This window comes from Phyllostomus hastatus, unplaced genomic scaffold (assembly GCF_019186645.2).
Source record: "Phyllostomus hastatus isolate PE091 unplaced genomic scaffold, TTU_PhHast_1.1 phas_contig_58, whole genome shotgun sequence".
Classification (NCBI taxonomy): domain Eukaryota; kingdom Metazoa; phylum Chordata; class Mammalia; order Chiroptera; family Phyllostomidae; genus Phyllostomus; species Phyllostomus hastatus.
Genome location: NW_025333916.1, coordinates 21,009,813 through 21,034,828, shown reverse-complemented (window position 1 = coordinate 21,034,828; position 25,016 = coordinate 21,009,813). Strand labels below are relative to the sequence as shown.

General features: G+C 35.5%; 1 protein-coding gene across 1 annotated transcript in view; it reads right to left on the bottom strand.

Moving 5' to 3' along the window:
• Nucleotides 1–25,016, bottom strand: part of ANKRD31 (ankyrin repeat domain 31) — a 119,241-nt gene that overhangs the window by 71,067 nt on the left and 23,158 nt on the right. The window contains exons 6-10 of the mRNA XM_045848253.1: nt 20,743–20,786; nt 15,301–15,939; nt 12,204–12,475; nt 7,886–7,992; nt 3,116–3,271 (exon numbers count right to left, since the gene is read on the bottom strand). Of these exons, the coding sequence (XP_045704209.1) occupies nt 3,116–3,271; nt 7,886–7,992; nt 12,204–12,475; nt 15,301–15,939; nt 20,743–20,786 (1,218 nt within the window). The remainder of the gene's footprint in view (nt 1–3,115; nt 3,272–7,885; nt 7,993–12,203; nt 12,476–15,300; nt 15,940–20,742; nt 20,787–25,016) is intronic.

Here is a 25,016-nt window from a genome sequence, read left to right as displayed (position 1 = left end):
TGCTATAGGCATGAGAAAATAACCGTAACAAAAGATTGGTCTGTTTTCCCTGAGCCCAGATTGACTAAAAAATAAGATAAATGTAAAACAATTGTTTGGTTTCCAAGGAAACCCAATCTCGTATTTTAAATTTACTACAAAAAATTCCCCAAGAAGACAAGGTGCATATGAGTAATTCAGAGTAAATGATGGAGCCTGTGGGGAAGGGGAGGTTAAAAATGAATGTTACTGCTGCCCTGGCCGGTGGCTCAGTTGGTTGGAGCATCATCCTGCACACCAAAAGTATGCAGGTTCAATCATCCCTGGTCAGGGCACATATCCAAGTTGCAGGTTCAATACCCAGTCGGAGCACGTGAGATAGCAGTCAATCAATGTTTCTCACATTGATGTTCCTCTCTCTCTCAAAGACAAAAATCAATAAACACATCCTTGGGTGAGGATTTTAAAAAAGGAGAGAGAGAATACTACTTTAAGTAAGACCTAAGCAAGAATGATCCAGTAATGAGCAGTCTCAGGGCTGAAAGAAATTTTCAGCATCAGTAAACCCAAAAGGACCTTTATTCTGCAGAGAGGGCCACTGTAGACCATAGAAAGAGCTACATATTAGAGAAAGAAATCCAATGTAACCAGGAATTTCCCTTTCCCTAGAGTTATTCCTTCTGTGATTCCATGCCTCCAAAGTAAAGGTAGAGTATAATTTACAACAGATCTTTTATTAACTCCCAAATCTGCAGGTTGGCAGATCCTTAAGTAATGTTTTTTCTTTCCAAATATTTAACCATTTTGGAGCAAATCTCTTTAAAGCTTTATAGGGTTATGAATTTCCTATAAAGAGAATATAATTAATACACGCTTAATAAAGATTCAAGATCATAATGTTAGTTTTATGTTCTCATGCAGCAATTGCTAACACCTACAGAGGTATGAAGTGTACTTCTTCCCAACTACATAGCCCTCAACAATTTTGCCTCTCATTTATGTTTTTATCTGTCACTTGCCTTGATGTTGGTTTAAACTTCTTACTATTATCGATATTCTGGTCCATACCAAACTTTCTTCTCAGTTCTAATGTGTCATAGGCATAGGAATCAGAATTCTATGAAAAATAATGCTTGAGGCCTTTGTCTGACAGGGTTTTAGCAAAGAAGCTTTGAGATCTATGTTGGGTATTAAGAGTTTCTTCAGCCTACTTCCTGGTTGTCACCAAGGAACACCTATTGCTTTTGATAGGCAAAAAAGTATTCCAATTGAATATTTGGAATATTTAAAAATATTCCATATTTTTAAAACCAAAAATATGAAAATGTATATGAAGACATTAAATATAAATGGTACCTATGAAAAAAACCATTGGTTCGTTATTGTACATTTTGTAATTTCTCAAAAAGCACTTAAGCCTTTTTTATATTGTATCACAAAATATATTTAAGGCTTTCTAATAGATGTTATTTATATTTGTTTTCAGAGTAGCTGGCACATAGGAGGCACACTGGGAAAGTTCACAACTTTGAACTGATATGTTATGTGGAGATCATACACATAACATATCATAACATAACATGTGGAGATCTTGCCAGTAGTTCTTGAGCTTTAATGAGAATAAAAATCACCTAGGGAACTTGTTAAAAATGAAGATTTCCAGGTTTTAACCTATAGATTTTTATCGAGAGAGAGAGAGTGTGTGTGTGTGTGTGTGTGTTTTGGGGGGTGGAAGTAAAGGTTCATTTTAAACAAAATGTTGCAGGTGACTGATGGAAATGGTTTGGAGACAGCCCTTGGAAACACTGCCCTCTGCAACCTGTGGGAGGTAATAGCCAGAAGTATAATGATCTGAGCTAAGATGCAAAGAGAGAAGGAAAGTAGAAAACAAGAGAGTTCACAGGGGGGATAAATGGCAATGAAAAAAATACAACAGAAAATTTTTTTAAAAGAATCATTTATAAACTCAAAAAAATAAATAAGAGTTCAAAAAGCCTGGAGAATATGGGAAGGATAAAGAATTCATGAAGGTCACAGAAGTACCTGTGAGGAAAAGGTGTACATTAACTGGCTGAGCACAAGCAGGGAACAGCCACCAAGCATGTTAACAATGGCACAGAAAAAAGGGTGGGGCTAATGAAAAGACACAGGTCAAGAGATGCTTGGGAAATCCACAAAGTCCAGTTAGCTGCATGTAGAGCTACTCCTGAATGTAAGGAATAGACAGACACTAACAGAAAGAACCACATATTTCTCAAAATCAAGGGAACAAGTGCTTTATCTAGCAAATAAGGAGCAAAGATTGAGGGTAAGAGGAAAATAGTGGTTCATCTGGGTATAAGGTTGGGAATTACAACCTGTTAGAACTTGATTACAGGAGAAACCCAGACCTTGCTAAAGTTAAGTATTGAGGAGACACTAGTAATCACCTGCCTGTCCACTGACTATGGTATTGATCTCAGCACACCGTTAAGACTTCTTGCACTGTTTCATAAACTGAGGAAGTCTAGACACAATAGTAAAAGTATGGACACAAAAAGTCCTATCCAGGCCAGCTCAGTGTAGCATAGTTACTTAAATCCTTTTGAAGAATCATTCATTTCCAGGAGAACATATCAGGTTCTCCCCACAAAGAAAACTGTACCAGAGATACCAGGGAGACTCTTCTTTCTGACTTCTCTGTCCAACCCTCTCCACCTCATACTCTCTTCTCTCCATTTCCCTGGCCATTGCTATTTCTGTACTCTACCATTTTATCATCAGTTTCCTTCAAGTTCAATGTATCATTAGCTTCTTTCAGCTTTTGACCTCATTTCTCTTCCATTCAAAGCTGAGGTGCCCAGGGCACAGGGAGCAAGCCAGCCTCAGGAACCCCACCCTTCTGTGTAATGCCATTGCACACAGCCCACAGGCAGGCATAATCACTGAAGGAGAAATATAATGCTCTTCTTTTGCTCCTTCTGCCCCTAACATTTCCCTGGGAGATGATGGTGAAGAGCTACCTTGTAGGAAAATTGCGTGGAAGCTTTCTGTTTGAGACTTGCCTTAGGCCCAGTTTGCCATACATCCATTGGAAGGACTCTTCTAAAACTGCAAATCATTTTCAAGATAACTGTAGGTGGTAACCCCAACTTACCAGCATAACTTGGTTGATTAACATTTCCTCCTTTTTCAATACAGTAATGAACAAGATGAGTATCATTGTGCAGAGCAGCCTTATACAGTAGGTTCTCTCCAAAAATGTTTCTCCGGTTAACAACAGAAAGAGATATTTTATTGATCTTCAGTTTTTCTGAAATGAGGGAAGGGTCAAAAAAAATAATCCTTATTGAAAATCAGGAAGAATACAGGTAACAGGGTGAATCCAGTCAACATTCTGGAATAGAAGTACACTATATTATAAAAGAGTATTTTATCCATTGATCCAACCATAGTATCTCCATATAATAGGATGAAAGAGACAAATTTTGTTAGTTGGAAAATATCTGTAGAAGTTATAAATCATCTGAGCAGTTTATGTTGACTGAAACCCCATGAAAGGTACATATATGAGATTAACAGATTATTTCTTAAAAATTCAAGTGAAAAAGATTATTTAAATCTAGAGTTAAATGCTATTAAACCCAACAAAATGTTGTATAATATCATTCTTGTACACCAAAATGTCTTATAAAAACCATAAAAAGAAATTTTAAAAGTATATAATTACTAAAGGAACAAAATACAAAAATTAACCCCAGTGAAACCAGAAAGGAGAATGCTAATTTTTTTTTCTTTGCTAAAAGTAACTGTCATTAAAGAACTATGATCTTAATTTGTGTAACAGTTTTGATTTCCTAAGCCAGGAAATATACAGTTAAAACAGTTTATCAGGTTATGCATCATTTTTCCACTGTGTTTCCTAAAATACTGAAACTCCTCATTTAGATACTCCAAATCCTGTCAATCTTTGTGGATAATATTCATTTGGTTTCCTTGAATTTCAGAATAGCTTTGATGACAGCTTTTCCCATTTTAAGTTAGCTAACCTGCCTCATCCTAAAACCTTACAAAGGTAATTGAGTACTGCAGCAGACTTTTTAGCAGATCATGATTTGCCTTTTATTTGATTTCTTCCACTCAGTTCCACTGTAAAACAAACTAACTGCTGAACATTTGAGCCTACCTTCCTCTATCCCGGACTACAAAGTATTTTGTCCCCACCAGATAAATTGTTTGTTGAGATGGCTCCTGGAGTGTAGGGGATGACTCAGCACCAGGATCCTGACAGCTGCTCCCTCAGTTCTCCCTCAGTTCTCTCCATAAGGCCACCACCCCCAGTCTCTCCTCAAGCATCTCTAGTCTACTCTGACCCCTCTTTGCTGGAGCCCAGGATAAACGAGTGCAAATGAAATTTTATGCATTGCCCTTTAAAAGGCTTTCTGTGACTTCGGCTGTCTGGGTTATCTGGGTTCTTTTTGGGCTCTGGTTCTGTAGGCTTAGGTTCTGGGCAGCTTGGGGTTTAAACACCATACTTCTCAGGGGGAACCCCCCAATTGCTGAATATTCCTCCAGTACTTCAGCTACCATTCAGCCAAAACTCTTGCGTCTCCTCTGCTCTCCACACTAGTCACATTATGGCAAAGCTGTTTCTTTTGTATGTCTGTGGTTATAAGGTTTCCCTCCTACTATTGTTCAGTTGTTTATTCTGGATGATTTCTCTACAATTTAGTTGTAATTCCAGACTGGTCCTGAGAGGAGATTAGTGTAGCTTCCACTTACTCCTCCACCATCTTGGATCCTTGGTTATGATCTTTTTGATGCATTGTTGTATGCAGTTTGCTAATATTTTGTTGAGGATTTTACCATCTATGTTCATCAGGGGTATTGGCCTATAATTTTCTTTTTTTGTAGTGTCTTTATCTGGTTTTGGAATTAGGATAATGTTGGCCTTGTAAAATGAGTTTGGGAACATTTCCTCCTCTTGAATTTTATGATATAGTTTGAGGAGAGGTAGTTCTTGGAATGTTTGGTAAAATTCATCTGTGAAGCCATCTGATCCAGAGCTTTTCTCTGTTAGGTTTTTTTTTTTTATCATTGCTTCAGTTTTACTATGTGTAATCTGTCTATTCAGATGCTCTAATTCTTCCTGGTTTATTTTTGGAAGATTGTATGTTTCTAGGAATTTATCCATGTCATCTAGGATTTCATTTGTTGGCATACAGTTGTTCATAATCTTTTCTTACTTAATGCCACTAATCATCAGAGAAATGCAAATTAAAACCACAGTGAGACATCATCTCACACCTGTCAGAATGACTAACACCAATAAATCAACAAACAACAAGTGCTGGATGCATGCGGAGAAAGGGGAACCCTTTTGCATGGTTGGTGGGAATGCAGACTGGTGCAGCCACTGTGGAAGGAGTATGAAGATACTCAAAAAATTATAAATGGATCTGCCTTTCAACCTAGTTATTCTCCTTCTGAGAATATATCAGAAGAAACCCTCAACACTAATTAGAAAGAACACAGCAGCCCTATGTTGACTGCAGCCCTATTTAAAAACACCAAGATATGGAAGCAGCCCAAGTGCCCATCAGTAGCTGAGTGGATAAAACAACTATGGGACATTTACACAAGGGAATACTACTAGGCCATAAAAAAGAAGAAAATTTCACACTTCACCACATTTTGGATGGAGATGGAGATGGATTTATGCTAAGTGAAATAAGCCTATCAGAGAAAGACAAATAGTATATGATTTCACTTGTATGTGCAATCTAATGAACAAACTGAACTAACAAGGAAAATGGGGACAGACTTATAGATGAAGAGCAGGATCACAGCTGTAGGAAGGAGGTTAGGGGTTCAGGGACTGAGCAAAAAGGAAAAAGGACTCAACAATGTGGTGATCACTGAGGGGAAAGGGGTATAAGGGGACTAAATGGTAATGGAATAAAATACAATAAAGATTAAGTTAAAATAAAATAAATGAACCATATAAAATTTGAAATGAAAACTAAGTTGTGGAAGACATTCACTTCCAGTCATGACTAAATAACTACTGTGACTTGCCTTCCCATTGTAAACAAATTTCTTTTGATTGGTGTAGTACGGTAGGTAAATAATGGTTCTCCAAAGATGTTTATATCTTAAATCCTCAGAACTTGAGAATGTTACCCAATATAACAAAAGCAACTTTGTATTATGGTTATGTTACGGATCTTGGGAAGGCAAGAGGGAAGCAAGAAGATCAAAAGAGCAGAAGGCACTGTGACCACAGAAGCAGAGGCTTGTATGTGGGCAACACCAAAGGAATGCCATAGCTTCTAGAAGCTGAAAGAGATAAGAAACAGATTTTCTCCTGGAGCCTACAAAAGGAACCCTTGCTGTTGACACCTTGAATGCCCCTGGGTAAGGATAAAAAGAAATAAAAAGAAAGAAATGCTATAAGGATCCAATTTTATATTTTTCACTACTTATTGTTTAGTTCCTTTTTGCTACCAATTTAACATTCCATCTTAATCACATACCTGCCCCCATACTCCCACTTTATCTGGCTTCTACACCTAAACTCTTTATTGTTTCATTGATTTGTCTGTCTGCTCCTGTTCCAGTACCAAATTATTTTAATTTCTGACTTCCTAATTACTTTCATTTTATGTAGAGTAGGTTCCTGCCCCATTCTCCCTTGGGTTTTACTTTTCAGAATTTTCTTGGTTAGTTTTTCATATTTATTTTTCCAGTTGAAATTTGGTATCATATAATCTCCAGCTAATCTCATTCTCATAGCTAACCTCCAGCCTTATAAAGCAAAATAAAATAAAATAATTAACAAATAAAAATTTGTTTCTGATCGAGCTCTCATGCATTTATAGAAAAATTTAGGGAGAAGTAAGTTTCTCACAACATTGAATCTTTATGGTCAAGAATAAGGTTGTTCTTTCAATTTATTCAGTTTTTTATGTCCCTCAGTACAATTTTTAAACCTTCTTCTTATAGGTATGGCCCATTTTTTATTAGGTATATAAGCAGATATTTTTCTCTTTTTTGTGACTATAAATACGATGTTCTATTTTCTTACTAGGTGATATTTTATACATGAAAGATATTTACTTTGTCTTAAAAACATTTTGTTTGGATATAATTTCAGACTTACAAAAAGTTGTAAATATAGAACAAAGGATTTGCCCATTGTTAATATTTTGCCACCCCTTTTAAACCTTTCTATTGCCCTCTCTACATACACATACGCATGCATACAGACACACATATACATAACGAATAACATGCATATACCATGCCCCATTACTTGCTAATATTTAAGTGTACATTTTCCAAAAACAAAGACATCCTTTTACATAACCAAATTATTATTAAATTCAGGGAAATTTAACACTGATAAATATTATTATTTAATCTACAGTCCATATTTCAATTTTATCAACTGCCCCACTATCTATTGTTTTTAACCAGTCTTTCTAGATTCTTAGTTTCTTTCTGATAGTTTTTTAGCTCATTCTTTGAGGTTTTATAAGAATACAGAAATAATATCTAAGACTAAGAATAATAAATTTTGTTTTCTCCTTTCTGCCATTTTATTCCTAATGGTATGATTTCTCAAAGCCTTATGCTAGGTTGGTCACTCAACAAATAGATCAGACATGTAGATTTTAAAAGGGTTCTATAAGTATTCACTCCAAAATACAAGGATAGAAAAAAATATCAGCCCAAAAGCCAAAAGTTCAGGATCAAGTCCTAGTTATGCTACTGACGAGCTGTGCAATGCTGGGAAAAATCCTTAACCTCCTTGAACTTCCTCATCAGTAAAATGACAAAGCTGAGATAGATAATCTCTGAATCCTTTTTAGCACCAGAATTCCATGTTTCTATAAGTTACTTACTTAAAAAAAATATGCCTCACCATTTTTTCTTCCAAGTTTTCTATTTTTCCTTATTTGTTCTCCAGTCTTGGATCTGGATGAATGTATATTCTTCCTTTTACCTTCAATCAAACCAGGACCCTGCATTCTTGAAAAATAAATGTTTTAAAATTACTCTTATGTTCTCTACAACCATTCACAGAGAGCCACAGCAAATTTTGACTAAATTTTTGAAACTCAAAAGTATTTTACTGAGCTGTTCTCAAACAGCATAGCAGTTTAAAATATGGAGATGGCTCTTGAGTAAACAGCAGATAAACCTGTCACAGTCATGACAGTCATTATGGTTTCTAGTCTTTTCTTTCTGCCACCTGTGTACTTCTCTCCTTTAGGGGAAGTCACCTACAAGTGTATTCTGAGTCTCTTGCCCCTCACTCTCCAAGTTGACATGTTACTATCCACTCTATTCACCTTCTAGGGAAAACAAGGAAGGCACTTTGCAAGAAGAAAAGAACTTGCCATGTGGTACGGTACTCATGAAAAACTGCAAAATACTGGCACAAAAACAGAAACATAGATCACAGGAACAGAATAGAGAGCCAGAAAATAAAACTATGCATATATGATCAATTAATTTATGATAAAGGTGCCAAGTATATACAATGGAGAAAGAAGAGTCTTTTTAATAAATGGTATTGAGAAAACTGGACAGCCACCTTCAAAAGAGTGAAACTGGATCATGATCATAAACCACATAAAAAAATTAACTCAAAATGCATTAAAGATCTGAAGGTAAGACCTAAAACCATAAAATTCATGGGAAAAAACATAGAGGGTTAGCACTTTCATACTGGTCATACTGGTCTTTCAATTGCCATACTTGGCAATTTTTTTTTAATTTGACACCAAAAGCAAAGGCAACAAAAGCAAAAACAAACAACTGAAACTACATCAAACTAAAAACCTTCTGCAGAGCCAAGGTAACTTACTGAATGGAAGAAAATATTTGCAAACCATACAATATCTGATAAGGGGTTAAAATCCAAAATATATAAAGAACTCATACAACTCAATAGCAAACAAAAATATGATTAAAAAATTGGAGAGGAACTAAAAAGACATTTTTCCAAAAAAGACATCCATATGGCCAATGGATGTACATAAAAAGGTGCTCAACATCACTACCATCAAGGAAGTGCAAATCAAAACCACAATGAGATAACATGTCACACCTGTTTAGCTATTATCAAAGACAAGAAATAACAAATGTTGGTGGGGATGTGGAAAAGGAAGCCCTTGTGTACTGTTGAGAATATAAATTGGTGCAGCCACTCTGGAAAACATTATAGAGGTTCCTCAAAAAAATTAAAAATGGAACTACCACATGTTCCAGCAATTCCACTTCTGGGTATTTATCCAAAGGAAACAAAATCACTATCTCAAAAAGACAGATGCACCCATATTCTTTGCAGCATTATTTATAATAGCTAAGACATGAATAAAGAAAACATGGTATACATACATAGTAATATTATTTAGACATAGAAAGGAAGGAAATCCTGCCATTTTTTGACAGCATAAATGGACCTCAGGGTATTATGCTAAGTGAAATAAGCCAGACAAAGACAAATGCTGTGTAATCTCCTCATATGTGAAATTAAAAAAAAGAAAACACAACTCATAGGTACAGAGAACAGACTGGTGGTTGCCAGAGGTTGATGGGTGAAATGGGTAAAGGTGGTAACAAGGGACAAACTTTCAGTTACAAGATAAGTAAGTCCTTATATATGATGACAAAGAGTAGTACAGTTTCATTTTTTGCATGTGGCTTTTCAATTTTCTCAGTACCACTTATTGAAATGGCTTTATTTTCTCCATTATATATTTTTGGCTTCTTTGTCAAAAATTATTTGTTTATATAATGGGTTTGTTTCTGGGCTCTCAATTCTGTTCCATCCCTCTGTGTGTCTGTTTTTTCTGCCAATACCATGCTGTTTTGATTAGTGTCTCTTTGTAGTATAATTGGAGGTTAGGGAGTGTGATGCCTCTGGCTTTGTACTTTTTTCTCAGAATTGCTTTGGTTATTTGGGGTCTTTTGTGGTTCCATACAAGTGTGATTATTTTTTGTTTTATTTATTTTTTAAAAAATGCCTTTGGGATTTTAATGGAGATTATATTTAATATGTATATTGCTTCAGGTAATAGGGCCATTCTAATTATATTGACTCTTCCAATCCATGAACATAAAATATTTGTCCACTTCTTTGTGTGTTCTTTAATTTCTTTTAATAATGTTTTATAGTTTCAGTGTATAGGTCCTTCAAATCCTTTGTTAAGTTTATTCCTAGATATGTTATTATTTTGTTGCAATTGCAAAAGCAACTGTTTTTTTTTCACTTCTTTTTCTGAAACTTCATTGTTAATATATAGGAATGCAATGGATTTTTGTACATCAATTTTGCATCCTGCAACTTTATGTATTTGTTTATTGTGTGTCACCATATACAAAAATTACCTCAAAATGTATCAAACACATAAATACAAGACCTGAAACAATAAATTACATAAAAATATACATGCTAAATGTATAAACCTTGGTCTTAGAGAGGATTTTATGAATTTGACTTCAAAGACAAGGTAAGTAAAGCAAAAATAAACAAACGGTGCCATATATTACCAAAAAGCTGCTGCATAGCAAAAGAAACTGTCAAAAAACATGAAGGCAACCAACAGAATGGGAAAAAACATTTGCAAACATCACCCCCAATAGGGTTTAATATTCAAAATATATAAAGAACTCATACAACTCAACAACAAAAAACAAATAATCCAATTAAGAAATGGGCAGAGGACCTGAACATACACTTCTCCCAAGATACACAAATGGCCAACAGATATATGAAAAGATGCTCAACTTTACTAGGTATTAGGGAAGTGCAAATCCAAAGCACAATGAGATACCCCTTCACACCTGTTAGAATTACTATTATCAACAAAACAAATAATAACGTGAGTTGGGGAGGTTGTAGAGAAAAAGGGACCTTCATTCACTGCAAGTAGGAATATAAACTAGTACAGCCACTAAGGAAAACAGTATGGTGGTTTCTCAAAAAAGTGAGGGTAGAGTTACATATGACCCAGCAATCCCTCTTTTGGGTATTACCTGAAAACTTGAAAACATTTATTCACAAACATATATGCACCCTTATGCTCACTGCAGCATTATTCATGGTGGCCAAAACATGGAAACAACTGAGGAGTCCTTAGATAGATGACTGGGTAAAGAAGATGTGGCAAAGCCCTGGCTGGTGGCTCAGTTGGTTAGAGTGTTGTCCCCTACCAAAAGGTTGTGGGTTCAATTCTCAGTCAGGGCACATAACCTATGTTGTGGGTTCAGTTCTCGGTCTGGGCAACCAATCAATGTTTCTCTCTCACATGGATGTCTGTCTGTCTGTCTCTCTCTCTGTCTCTTCCTCTCTCTAAACATATCCTCGGGTGAGGATTTTAAAAAAAATAGATATGGCACATACTCATATGTACAATGGAATACTACTTAGCCGTAAGATGAAATATTGCCATTTATGACAATATAAATGGATCTTGAGACTATCACGCTAAGCGAAATGAGTCAGACACAAATAGTTAAAAACGATATGATTTTACTCATATGTGGGATGTAAAACTGAGAGCAACAAATGAACAAACAAGAAAAAAAACACAAAAACTCATAGGTACAGACAACAGTATGGTGGTAACCAGAAGGAAGGGAGTTGGGGGAATCATAAAAGATAAAGGGGGTCAACTATATAGTGATGGAAGGAGACTTGACTTTGGGTGGTAAACACACAATGCAATACACAGATGGTGTATTTAGATTGTGCACTTAAAATCTACATAATTTCATTAACTAATGTCATCCCCAGTAAATTTAATAAAATTTTTTAAAAAGATAAATGAGTCTGAGGGATAAAATGTACAGCATGGTGGCTATAGTTAACAATACCGTATTGTATATCTGAATGTTGCTAAGACAGTAAATCTTAAAAGATCTTATCACAGGTTAAAAAAAACTAACTATGTGTGGTGATGGATGTTATCTAAAACTTATTTTTAAAATGATAGAAAATTAGCATTAGGCTGAAGTACAACAAATCTCCATTATTTTGTCTTAAAAATAAAAAAGTAAGAGTTTTCTAGTTTTAAAAAAAGCAACTGCCAAATAAAAATTTAACAACACTAAAAAGTAAAGTTCTTTACATAGGGTTAACTATACACTGACTCTTATAAATGTGCCAAACACAGAATTATTTATAAGTTCTGCAGCATACCTGGGTAGAAAAGTATAGTTTCACAGCATACCTGAAAGTCTCAGTTGAAGAGTTATTATTTGTTTGATTCTCACAGCCAAGTATTTTTGGTAAAATCTCTTCTGGCATCTTATACATGTCATCTGTGTCCTTTGTATATCTGCCTACTTTCATTCTGGATGATCTCCTCAATACACATGAAGTGTCCTGGTCAGAGCTATTTTCCACTGGATTTGAATTTCTCTCACTATTTAGTGCATCACAAGAGATTGCATTTTGGTAAACCGAAGTCTGCAATCCAAATGGATTTGGACCTTCTAGAGTCTGTAATACAATATAAATATATACAGAAAAAAATACAAAAATATTAAAACTAAGAGAAATTAAGTTTTATCTTGTTTTTTGATTACATAAAAATGCCTCTTACAAGATGAAAGTACAAAAACCCAGACATATGTGAATATAATGAAAAACTGTATAATCAATATAATAAAGGACAATGTATATTTAAAAGCCTAAGGCAAGCAGAACCTAAGTAAAAATTATTTTTATCAATATTCATTACTTAGAATTCAATGGTAAATGTCACTTTGGGTACTTTAATTTCACAGGAAAAGGGTAGCATAGGATGAGAGACACATACAAAGGGTAGAGATGTCACACTAGGCCAGAAATATGTTCGATTAAGCCTAGTGTTTTCTAATTTGACAGCAGCAGGAACAAGATAGTATATAACCTTTATTATATTGATTTTAAAAGGTTAACAGTATGATATAAATAGCTCTAACTTCCCCTTAATAAATCATTATAGATTTAATTTTTATAATGACATATTTTTAAATAAGTACCATGTAAACCTTTCCTGAATTATTTATATATCCAGTTGCAAAGCTTTTCAAGGTAACAAGGTCCATACTTTTATTATAGCTGTGTAAAAGAGCATTGGATTTGTTCTAAATTAATCTTTCTAATTTCATTTATTTTTTGAGTGATATCTCTTTTAATCATGGCTTCTTTTAACATTAACACTTTTTATTGGTAATAGTTTATATGGTATTGGTTATAATTATTAAATACAATATTCAATAAACAACCAATAATCAACTGATTATTTAATGTCACTGAGACAAAACTCACTGAACAAAGAGGTTCTATCTATTCAAAAGTAAATCAGCAAACTCTAGCAATACGTAAAAGAATTTGTTCTTTCTACTTTCTTAAAATTTATTTTTTATTGAATTTTTCCATTACCATTTATCCCCCTTATATCCTCTTCCACCTCCAACCCCCGCCCACCCCTACAATCACCACATTGTTGTCCATGGGTCCATTTTCTTTTTTGCTCAATCCCTCCACCCCCTAACCACACTCCCCAGCCCCCGCTGAGCTGTCAGCTCTTTTTCTTAAAAAAATGTTTTGTTTCTGGAAGACTTGCTAAATTCATGCCTACTCTATCATAATTTCCTATATTTTACTCATATTGCTCATTTCAGATTACAACCCCCAAATGTTTAATCATCATGCCCTATTTCTGTGATTAGTTTCTATTTTTCTGAATATTTTTAGTCCTATTATGTCTGTTTTGAAAAATTTTACCAGAATTACATATAATATTATGATTCTAGATGTGTGTGTGTTACAATATGAGCTTAGTATAATGTTATTTAAATCTTCCCAGGGATGTTCCCAGAAGCATTTTAGTAATACACACACACACAAAAAAAAGGAAAGAAAAATAATCCAAATAACCATAATTAATAAATTGGTCAGCCCTGGCTGGCGTAGCTCAGTGGATTGAGCATGGGCTGGGAACCAAAGTGTCCCAGGTTCGATTCCCAGCCAGGGTACATTCCTGGGTTGCAGGCCATAACCCCCAGCAACCGCACATTGATGTTTCTCTCTCTCTCTCTCTCTCTCTCTCTCTCTCTCTCTCTCTCTCTCTCCCCCCCTTCCCTCCCTAAAAATAAATAAATAAAATATTTTAAAAATAAATAAATAAATAAATAAATTGGTCAAATAAACTATATGCATGCACACACATAAAAAATCCATATAATGAAATACCATGCATTAAGAAAAAATATTTGAGTACTGCTACATTTGCTGACACAGAAAGATAACCAAGATTATTGATAAATTTAAAAAACAAGTTATATATTTATATTACATGTATTATAATCCTATTTGCATAAAATAAAATTACACAGAAAATGCACAGAATAAAATGGAGATAGATACACCAAGCTGTTAACAGTGATTACCCTGGAAAGTGGAATTGTGGGAGACTATATATATTATTGTTTATCACTGTAGTGTTTAAATTTTTTATAATGAGGATGTATTACTTTTTTTAATCATTACCTGAGGATATATTTTTGTTGCTTTTAGAGAGAGAGAAACATCAATGAGAGAATCATCAATTGCCTGCCTCCTGCCTGGACCGGAGATCGTATGCACCTGGACCAGGAATCAAACCTGCAACCTAGGCATGTGCCCTGACTGGGAATTGAACTGCAACCTTTTGATCACAGGATAGCACTCTAACCAACTGAGTCACACTGACCAGGGCAAGGTTGTATTACTATTTTAATAAGAAAAACAATAAAGATTATTATTGTTTAATTGTCAACATGGAAAAGGGACTTGGCAAGCGGGCCACTGCAGGGTCTCCAGGCATAGTACTTTAGGAACTGTGCCCTTGGCAGTATCCTCAGACACAGAATGCAAAGTTCTGCTGAAGCCAGGCATAATTTTTCCCTCTCTCAGCAGCCCAACTGCGTATATTATATGTCCAACTAGAAATTAATGTGGGGTATCTCACTCTACTCTGACTTGGGTAGACATAGTGATTTTCAAGCTAATAGGTAAAATTCTGGTAAAAAATTCTTTCTTTCCCATATATGAGCAATCTAACAATGTATCTTCACAGGTATTCTGGGGAGAAACGTACCTACTTTAACTTCTACCCCTTGAGAACTCTACCCCAAGAATATCTAAAAAGACCACTGTATGCTTCCAAGTCAAAAAGTAATTTCTGAGTGTTGATATTTGTATAGAAGGTTTGAATTTAAAATCAAGTATATGGGAAATGAAGACTTGTTAAAGGTCACTATAAGAGGCAAAAATCATAGACTCATACTTGCACTTACTTGCTGCACTGAAAGATGCTTGTCCTGTAGCTCAACTAACTTGGAACCTTGTTTAAATGGTGGAGTAGAAGAGAGAGACTCAAAATTCACCTCTGCTACTTGTGTACAATATTCATCAGTCTGAGACATGTTGAGCTCTAAACATTCATTTCCAGCACTGAGACTGCTGCCTCCCTCTTTTCTGTGACAGATGGGTCCCCCCTTGGCTTCTGACAATGTGTTCAGGGCTGCTAACAACTCAGCTGGCAATGTATCATCCTCTGTTTTTTCTAGTAAATCCCTGTGGCAAGTCAACGGTATTGATGTGGAATTCGGAGAGTTGCTTGATGGGTTCATCAATTCTCTAAATTCAAAATCACTCATTATTTCAAACAATCTTTCCTCCTGGGTGCTTTCTGGTGGTGTTAGTAACTTTTCTAAGGCAGACACAAAAGTTTCAAGAGAACTTTCTTCATCTTTGGTTTCTTCAGAAGTCATGGTCAATGTGACTTCCTTTCCAGATTCAGAAAATGTATTTGGTGTTGCCAAGATCTGTGGCTCTATTAAAGATTTCTCCTTTTCAGCAACCACATCACATACTTTAATACCAGTATCTGAAAGAAGGCTTATTTCAGGAGCATCTCTGTCTGCATTTAGTTCCTGTGTATTCCAAAAAGAAATTCCATCAGTATAGCACATACAAAGAAGTATTTAAAATGAAAATGTTATAGTTTTCCAGTTTATCATGCTGGTAAGTTATCACCAAAAAGTTTTATCAATTTTCCTCCTCTCCTATAAATAAAAATACCCTTTACTACACCAAATAACTGATGACTCTAAACATACGGCTAAATATAGAATAGTGGACCAAGAGCAAAATCGGCTGGATCATTATTACAAATGGCAAATTATCTGTTCAGCTAAGTTTAAATTAATGTGCTAATAGAAGCAGAGATGGCACGGAGAGTTAACCAATGATCTCAAGACCTCCCTGCAGTAATAGTTCTCAAAAACCTAGTAAAAAATCTATTGAATTTTTTAAAAGATATTTATTTATTTATTTGTTTATTTGTTTATTTATTTTAGAGAAGGAAGGGAGGAAGATAGAGAGAGAGAGAGAGAAACATCATTGTGTGGTTGTTGGGGGTCATGGCCTGCAACCCAGGCATGTACCCTGACTGGGAATCGAACCTGCGACAATTTGGTTTGCAGCCCACGCTCAATCCACTGAGCTACGCCAGCCAGGGCTTCAAAAATCTATTGAATTTTATAAAAATTATTAACCAGGAATAAAATTGGTATAGTTTCACCTTTTTATTTCCCACCTCTGTATGAATATGTTAATGTGAAGTAAAAAGGACAAAAGAGAAGAAGGTCAGAAGGAAAAAGAGAAGAAATGAGGACACAGTTCTTTGTACATATTATGAGCACTGGCTGCAAATAAATGGTTCTGGGTTGTGCTTCTTTTAAACAAAAAAAACACAAAACCTGTATTTCTAAATGACTATTATTTTTCAAAGACATCATCTTAATAGGTTATACTTATTCTCACAATATTTCTAATGCTCAAAGTTATTAGACTTCCTCTTTTTAAAGTGTTTTCATATCTTTTTATAAGCCATTCAAGAAAATCAGTCTCAATATTAAAGGCATTGAACTTCTTTTCAATAAAAACTGTTTATTTGCTTGACCGTAAATAACTGAATGGGTTCCAATGACTTTTGTCTGTCTCTAAAATCAAATCCACCTTCCATTGACTCACCACTCCAACACAATGAACTGTAAATTGTAAGCCTCTAATATTCTGATTTGATTTGAATAAGAGAGGTGAAAACTATTTTATTCTCCCTCTTCCTTTTCTACCTGCCGTCAATTATCTTCTCCATACATAATACATAAAGCCTAAGAAGATATACTTATTTAGCAGTAATGCAAACTGTTATTTGCTCTGAAAGATAAAAGGAATTTAGAAGGAATTAAAAACACCAGATCCTATCCATTCTTTAAGTCATAAGTCAAAGTCTCCCTTCTATTTGAAGTCCTTCTATCTATTAATTCAAGGCCATAGATGTAATCAAGTATATACCTTGGTCACTATACTAAAGAAATTCTATTTCTAACTGAAGATTTAAAGCATGAATATATGACATTAAATAAAGTGTAAATAATGTCAAAAACACTGTATGAACTCAAATGAATGGCATAAACCATAGAGCCTAGTGTGTTACAAGACAGTTTTGGGGGGCGGCGCAGAAAGGGGAGTATGTTGTGAGCTTTCATGATTGCTTTAAAAATCCTCAGTTAAATGCAGTTAAACAGATTTCTTTACAAGAATTTTCACAGCTTGCACATTATAAATCTGAGAAATGTTAGGATACAGCATTCTCCAAACTTCTTTATTCAAAAAAATCCTTTTTTTCTAATGATCTATTAATATTATAGGATGTAAGTGATTGGGAAATACTGATATAGTCAGTGAATAATGAATGCTAGAAGGGAAGCAATTACTTTGGCTAAGATCACCAGACTAGACTTCTGGCCAAGATGGAGGCATAGACAGACACACTGTGCCTCCTCGCACAACCAAAACTAGGGACAACAAAAATTTAGAAACAAAAAAAAAAAAAACCCAACCAGAACAGAGAGAAATGAACTGAACGGAAGTCTGACAACCATTCATCCAGACCGGTAAGGAGGGTGAGGGTGGAGTCGGAAGCCTACAGAGAGGGGTCGAGGGGTCCTGGCAGGAAAAAGAGGTGGCTGGCAGATGCGGGCACGCAGGGCCCAGGCAGCAGTTGGTGGACCCAGTGGCAGACCCTGGGCGCAGGAGGCAACAAGCAGACCCAGTGAGGTGCGCCAGGCAGCTGGCTGTCTGCAGTCACACATTCTTTCGCAGATAAAACAGGCAGTGACACAGACTGCACAACCCAGGGACCCAACGCAGGGAAATAAAGCCTAAAAGCATTGATTGAAAACACCTGTGGGGGTTGAGGCCAGGCGAATCTCCCAGCCTCACAGGAGAGCTCCTTGGGGAGACCTACAGAGTCCTAGAAAGTACACAAGCCCACCCGCCCAGGAGCCAGCACCAGAAGGGCCCAATCTGCTTGTGGGAAGTGGCAGAGGGGACTGAAGTCCTAGAGAGAGCGGAGCAGGCGACATTGTTCCCTCTTGGACCCCACCCCCACATACAATGCCACAACCCAGCAACTGGCGTGCCCTGCCCTGGTGAACACCTAAGGCTCCGCCCCTCATACGTAACAGGCACGACCAGACCAAAGAAAAAAAAAAGATGGCTCAAACAGAATTAAAAGCCCCACAGCCAGTACTTTTAAGTGACTGAGAGCTAGCCAACCTATCAGATGCACAGTTCAAAGCACTGGTGATCGGGATGCTCACAGAATTGATTGATGTTGGTCGTAAATTAGATGAACAAATGAAGGCTACAATAAGTGAAATGAAGAAAAATGCACGTGGAACAAATAGTGATGGACCAGAAGGAAGAAAGAAACAACCAAACAGAAAAGAATGAAGAAATAAGAATTCAAAAAAATGAGGAGAGGCTTGGGAACCTCCAGGACATCTTTAAAACGTTCAATATCCAAATTATAGGGGTACCAGAAGGGGAAGAGGAAAAACAACAAGTGGAAAAGTTATTTGAACAAATAATAAAGGAGAACTTCCCCAATCTGGCAAAGGAAATAGACTTCCAGGAAGTCTAGGAAGCTCAGAGAGTCCCAAAGAAGTTGGACCCAAGGAGGTACACACCAAGGCACATCATACTTACATTACCCAAGGTATACACACCACATCATAATTACATTACCCAAGGTAAAAATGAAGGAGAGAATTCTAGAAGCAGCAAGAGATAAGGGGACAGTTACCTACAAAGGAGTTCCCATCAGAATGTCAGCTGATTTCTCAAAAGAGACCTTGCAGGCAAGAAGTATTCCAAGTCATGAAAGGCAAGGACCTACATCCCAGATTGCTCTATTCAGCAAAGCTTTCATTTAGAATGGAAGGGCAGATCAAGTGCTTCTCAGATAAGGCCAAGTTAAAGGAGTTCATCATCACCAAGCCCTTGTTATATGAAATGTTAAAGGGGCTTATCTAAGAAAAAGAAGATAAAAAATATGAACAGTAAAAAAAGACAGCAAACTCACTGTTATTAACAACCACACCTAAAACAAAAGCAAACAAAGCAAACAAACAGAACAGGAACAGAACCACAGAAAAGGAGATCACATGGAGGGTTAGCAATAGGGGAGTGAGAGGAGGAGAGAGGGGGAAAAGGTATAAAGAATAAGTAGCATAGACGGTAGGTAGAAATTAGACAGGGGGAGGGCAAGAATAGTATGGGAAATGTAGAAGCTAAAGAACTTATGACACATGGACATGAACTAAAGGGGGGGAATGTGGGTGGGAGGGGGTGGGCAGGGTGGAGGGGAGTGAAGGAAAAATGGGACAACTGTAATAGCATAATCAATAAAATATATTTTAAAAAATGATTGCAAAAAAAAAAGATCACCAGAGTAATGGAGGCAACTGTACTTGAACAATAAAAAAAAAAAATCACCAGAGTTATCTGAGACAGAATCACAGAAAAAAAGGGACTTGAGCTAGAAATCAATGACTTGTGAATGAATGAAATAAGGGAGAAACACATATTTATTAAGCACCAACTAGGGCCAGGAACGATGAACTATCATTGCTCTCAGTCCTCTCAATAATCCTGTGAAATGAATAGTACTAGTGGCATTTTACACATGTAAATAACACATCTGCTCTTGGAACACACCTATCTGGTTCCAAATTTTATGCTCTTTCCCTTGGTTTCTGGTTCTTGACCTGAATAAAATCATGGAGCCAGGAATGTGTAAGGTACAACTGATGTAAAGTAAGGTACAGGTATAGTAGTGTTGACCTGGGGTGATCCTTGACTGCATGAGTCCACTGTGGGCAGAGCCAGTCTTACAATCCTCTGATTACTCATAGCACCAAGAAGAAAGCAAAGCCTAAACAAGAACTCAATACATGGTTACCAATTAGCAACTAGAAGATGGAAAAGTGGTATGTACAAGGAAATATTAAAAGAACAGCATTTCATGAAGGCATTTCTGCTACATCATCTCAGCAACTAGTCTTATAATAAGTTATATGTTTCTCCTCTAGATAAAGAACAACAGACTTAAATGTTAGATAAGAAACATAGTCAATCACTTCTCGGCCTTTTGGCTAAGATCAAGTGAAGGAACATAGTCAAGAAAATACTATTTTGTTAGAGATAGGAAGAATAAATACTGGAAGGGGTTGTTAGATAAGATTAGATTTCTACCTATTGAAATGGTTTAGTCATATTCCTGCCTAAAAAAAAGAGTCTAAATGGGCTTGACTTTAATAAACATAATTTTAAATATATATATAAACCTATGATCTTCATAGCTAATCTCAGTTATATATACTAACCTTTTCTGGGTTTGGCAAAAGGTCAGGAATTTCATCCTTAGGCCCTAGAAGATAATAACATATGTTTACATTCTAGTTTTATTAAAATACTAAAAACATACATATCTTCTCACTTGGCATTGCTTAATCTCATAACTTGAAAAGATTTCCTCAGATATTCACGTAACATTTCAAATATTTTATAAACATAATACCAATTGGATATTAAAGTATCATTATGTTGGCAATAAAGTCAATAAAATAAAATTTTGTCATTTCTTAAAAATATTTTACATGAAGCCAAGAAAAATTCTAATTATTTGGGATGAGTTTAGCTAAAAGCCAACCTTACTATTTTGGCTAAGATATTCTAACTATTTATAACTACATGAGAGCCTTGGCTGGTGTAGCTCAGTGGATTGAGCGTGGGCTGTGAACCAAAGGGTTGCCGGTTCAATTCCCAGTCAGGGCACATGCCTGGGTTGCAGGCCAGGTCCCCAGTGAAGACCACATGAGAGGCAACCACACATTGATATTTCTCTCCTTCTATTTCTCCCTCCCTTCCCCTCTCTCTAAAACTAAATAAAATAAAATATTTTTTTAAGAAAAAGAAGAATTGTTTAAAAAAATAACTACATGAGGAAAAACCATGCCTACTTTCACAGTGTTATTATCTCTTCCATTATAGGTAATAGAATTTAAATCAATTTATGCTGTTGAGTTAGGCATGAAAAGGAGTGCCCCATGCAGGAGCCAAGAGGAGTCAGGAGATTTGTCTTAAATGTGACTTCACCTTCACCAACGATTCCTCACCTGGTCTGGGGCCTCTAAACTGAGCCAGCTGACAGCAATTCCCAAGAAGTTAACGAGGGTCAAGAAAAAAGGTATTTCTCCTATTCTATTCCTCTTGCCTTCTACCTTCACCATCAAGGCCCTGGCACTCTAACATACTTAGGTAGGAATTCAGGGATCACTGGCATATGTTTAAGTGATTATTTTGGTTTTTTTTAAATTATACAATGTCTACAACCAAAGTATAAGCAAGTAATTATCTTCTGAACCTCAGAATGCATCCTCATAAGACAGGTTTCTCAGGGAAAAAGATAAGCATACTGAGCTTATAAGCTTACTGAGCTTTATATCCTGCAAAAAACCATTATTATTATTATTATTATTATTATTATTATTATTATTATTATTTTGCTTCACTTTTACCATTTGATAACGAAAAGCTATGAAGATCAGCTAGAAGGATTAATGGTATCACAGTATTCAAGTCCCTCACAGGATGATAAGCAATAAGTCATAAGAATAAAACATTTATTATTCTTGCACTACAGTCCTTTGTGCCAAGCAATAATGATATATTACATTCTATCTTATTTTTATATCTCTGGTTTCTTAAAACTTAATACCAATAAAGGAACATTTTAAAACAATAGATACATCTTCAATTATCTTTGCAAGGAGAATTTTGTATTTAACAAACTCTCAGATCCTGGGGGTGTTAAAGTTAAAAAAAAAATTTATCCTCTTCCTACTTCTCTGAATTGTAAAGAAAGAACCTTAAAGTCACCTTTTCTATGTTGTTTTTAACCACCTCAACATAAAAAGATCATTCTTTTATGCTAATAGTTTCTAGTTTTAAAACTTGGTAAATTAATATAATAAAGTATATTATAGTAATTTGATTACTATACTAAAAACATATTTAGAAGGAACTCTCATTTTCTGGCTACAAAATTTACTTAAAACAGTTCTTACAAATTACAAAAAAGCATTTTTCTTGAATCCTTGTCCCTCCTTTAATAAATTATTAAAAGATTTTGTACATTTTCTACTTACCACTTGAAAGAGATAAAATGTAACATATGAGAAATAATTCTAAAGTGCCAAATGAAAAGAAAATATTCAGAGGAGCTGAACTTTAACTTCTAAACAAACTATTTTACGGCCAACGTTATCATACTTGGTAAAGATAATTTACTTAATTTGATCAGTCTACAACTTGGTTGGAATTACTCTGAATTGAGAGGGAGAAAATAGAACTGTATTAGAACAGAGTCAGTTATACTAGCTAACAATTTAATAGCTTCTTTATATGTAAATCAACCCATGTCTAGGATGTTAACAAAATGAGCTTCTGGTTCTCAACTCTCTGAAAGGGGTTAAGGCAAGAGGGCTGCAAGGAATGGCTAGAAGGGAAAGGAATTACCATTTCTGGGTCTCAAGTTACAAAAGCTTCATGGTAGCAAGAAATACCACAAAGTTATAATTCTGGTGTCCACGGTAGTTTTAAAGAAACAGCCAGTAAGATTTGTGACTAGGAACTTCAATGAGTGCCTTATGATGCTACTGGTGGGCAAGTGCACGGATACCTATAGTATCATAAGGCACTGATGGCCCTAGGAAGATCAAATGGATAGGAGGTTGGAAGTGTAGGAAATGCAGAACATAGTGGATCCCTGTTTTCCCTGGGATTGACTATGAGAAAAATGAGAATAGAACTTCTAACTGTTGGTGACACCTGTTATCATGATCAAAACTCAAAAAAGAGAAAGAATGCCCAAGGCATGCTGTCACTTGTATCACCTCTCTCTCAAACTGTTCAAGACACACTTTCAAAAAAAGGACTTCAACCTCTAAGATGGTACCTCTATAGCTTCATGATTGTTACACTAGACCTATAAACTGCATCTTGTAAAAGATGCTAAATAGGTTTTCACCACCTTTGGAGGGTATGTTTGGAATACTTTGAATTATATTAGCCTATTTACTATTGATTAGACAACTTAAAAACCACAAAGGCTTTTCACTTGGAAACATCCATTATTATTTGTATTTATATTTTTTCAATGGTCAATTTTTTAAAACTACTATATCTAATACAGGAAAACTTGAAAACTACTGTTTCTTTAACACTTGAACATTAATTACAAACTTAAATTCCCTTAAATAATTTAAACTACAAATTTAACATTTTACCTCTTCAAACATATTACCTATTAGACAAAACACACATGAATATGATAGTTATAAAACTTATTGCTCTTAATATAACTCTAAAATAAAAATACATTGGTGTAATTTATTCTACATTATTTCTATACTTGTTCCTATGTTTTCTTAAGATTAAAATCATATTTATTTTGGTACCTCTACAGGATTAAGAAATTAAATGAGATCCAAAAATGCTTTATTGATTTTAGAGATAGAAAGGAGAAAGGGGAGAAGGGAAGGGGATGGGGGAAGGGAGATAGAAGAAAAAGAGGGAAGGAGAGACAGAAAGAGAAACATTGATGTGAAAGAGAAACATGGGCTGACCAACTGATTTTTGTTGGGTCATGGTACCACTTCCTCCAAGAGAATTCAAAGTACAGCCAGTTATCTGGCTTTACTTAATAATAAGTAACTGCCTTAAACTTTACAAAGGTTATTTTTTTTGTGAAATCTAATGTTTTGTCCAAGAATGCTATCTTAAGTTTTACACGGCCAGTGTTACAAAAGCTTTTGTGCTGATTACATACTGACATGTTCTATTAGCATTGTTGTGAGCTTACGCCTGCTCTTTTAATATCGAGGAAAGGAAGATGAAGAGAGGACTCATGGGCATGAACAATGGGAGGAATTGACTGAGGGAGTGCGGGGGACCAGGTAGGGGTGAGCAATGAGGAAAAAGGTGAGATAACTGTAACTGAACAACAATAAATTAAAAGTTTTCTTTTAATTTATTGAGTGTCTTTTGACACTCAATATTTTTAAAAAATCTTATCATGATTAGCAGGGCCATCACTTTAATTTCCTTAGAGATGGGGGATCTAATCTGTGCAGAAAGCCTCCTTAATTGTATATAAAGTTAATCTGCCATCTTGGAACATAATTAGACCCAACTGCTTACATGTTTTTATGTATGACCACTGATGCTATACAGTCTTTCTTTTTCTTGTTACAATTCTTATCCCAGGATTACCTGACTTATTGAACAAGTCTGTTTTCTTTCTTCTCTACTTACACAGTGATAAACATAAATATCCTATGCTTTATAAACAGATATTTATTTAATAGAGAAAATACAATGCACATGTATTAACAGGCCTCTCTTTCTTAAAGTCATTAAAATGTTTTAAACACTCTACTGTAGTGGCTTTTATTTTTGCACTGAGACTACCTTTTGAACACTGTTAACATTTTTGAGTATCATTAACTCATGGTTTTTTTTCCACACTTATTCCCATGAACTAAAATTACTGCTGCATTTTTTTCCTCCACTTAATTTATCATAGCTTGGCCAGTTG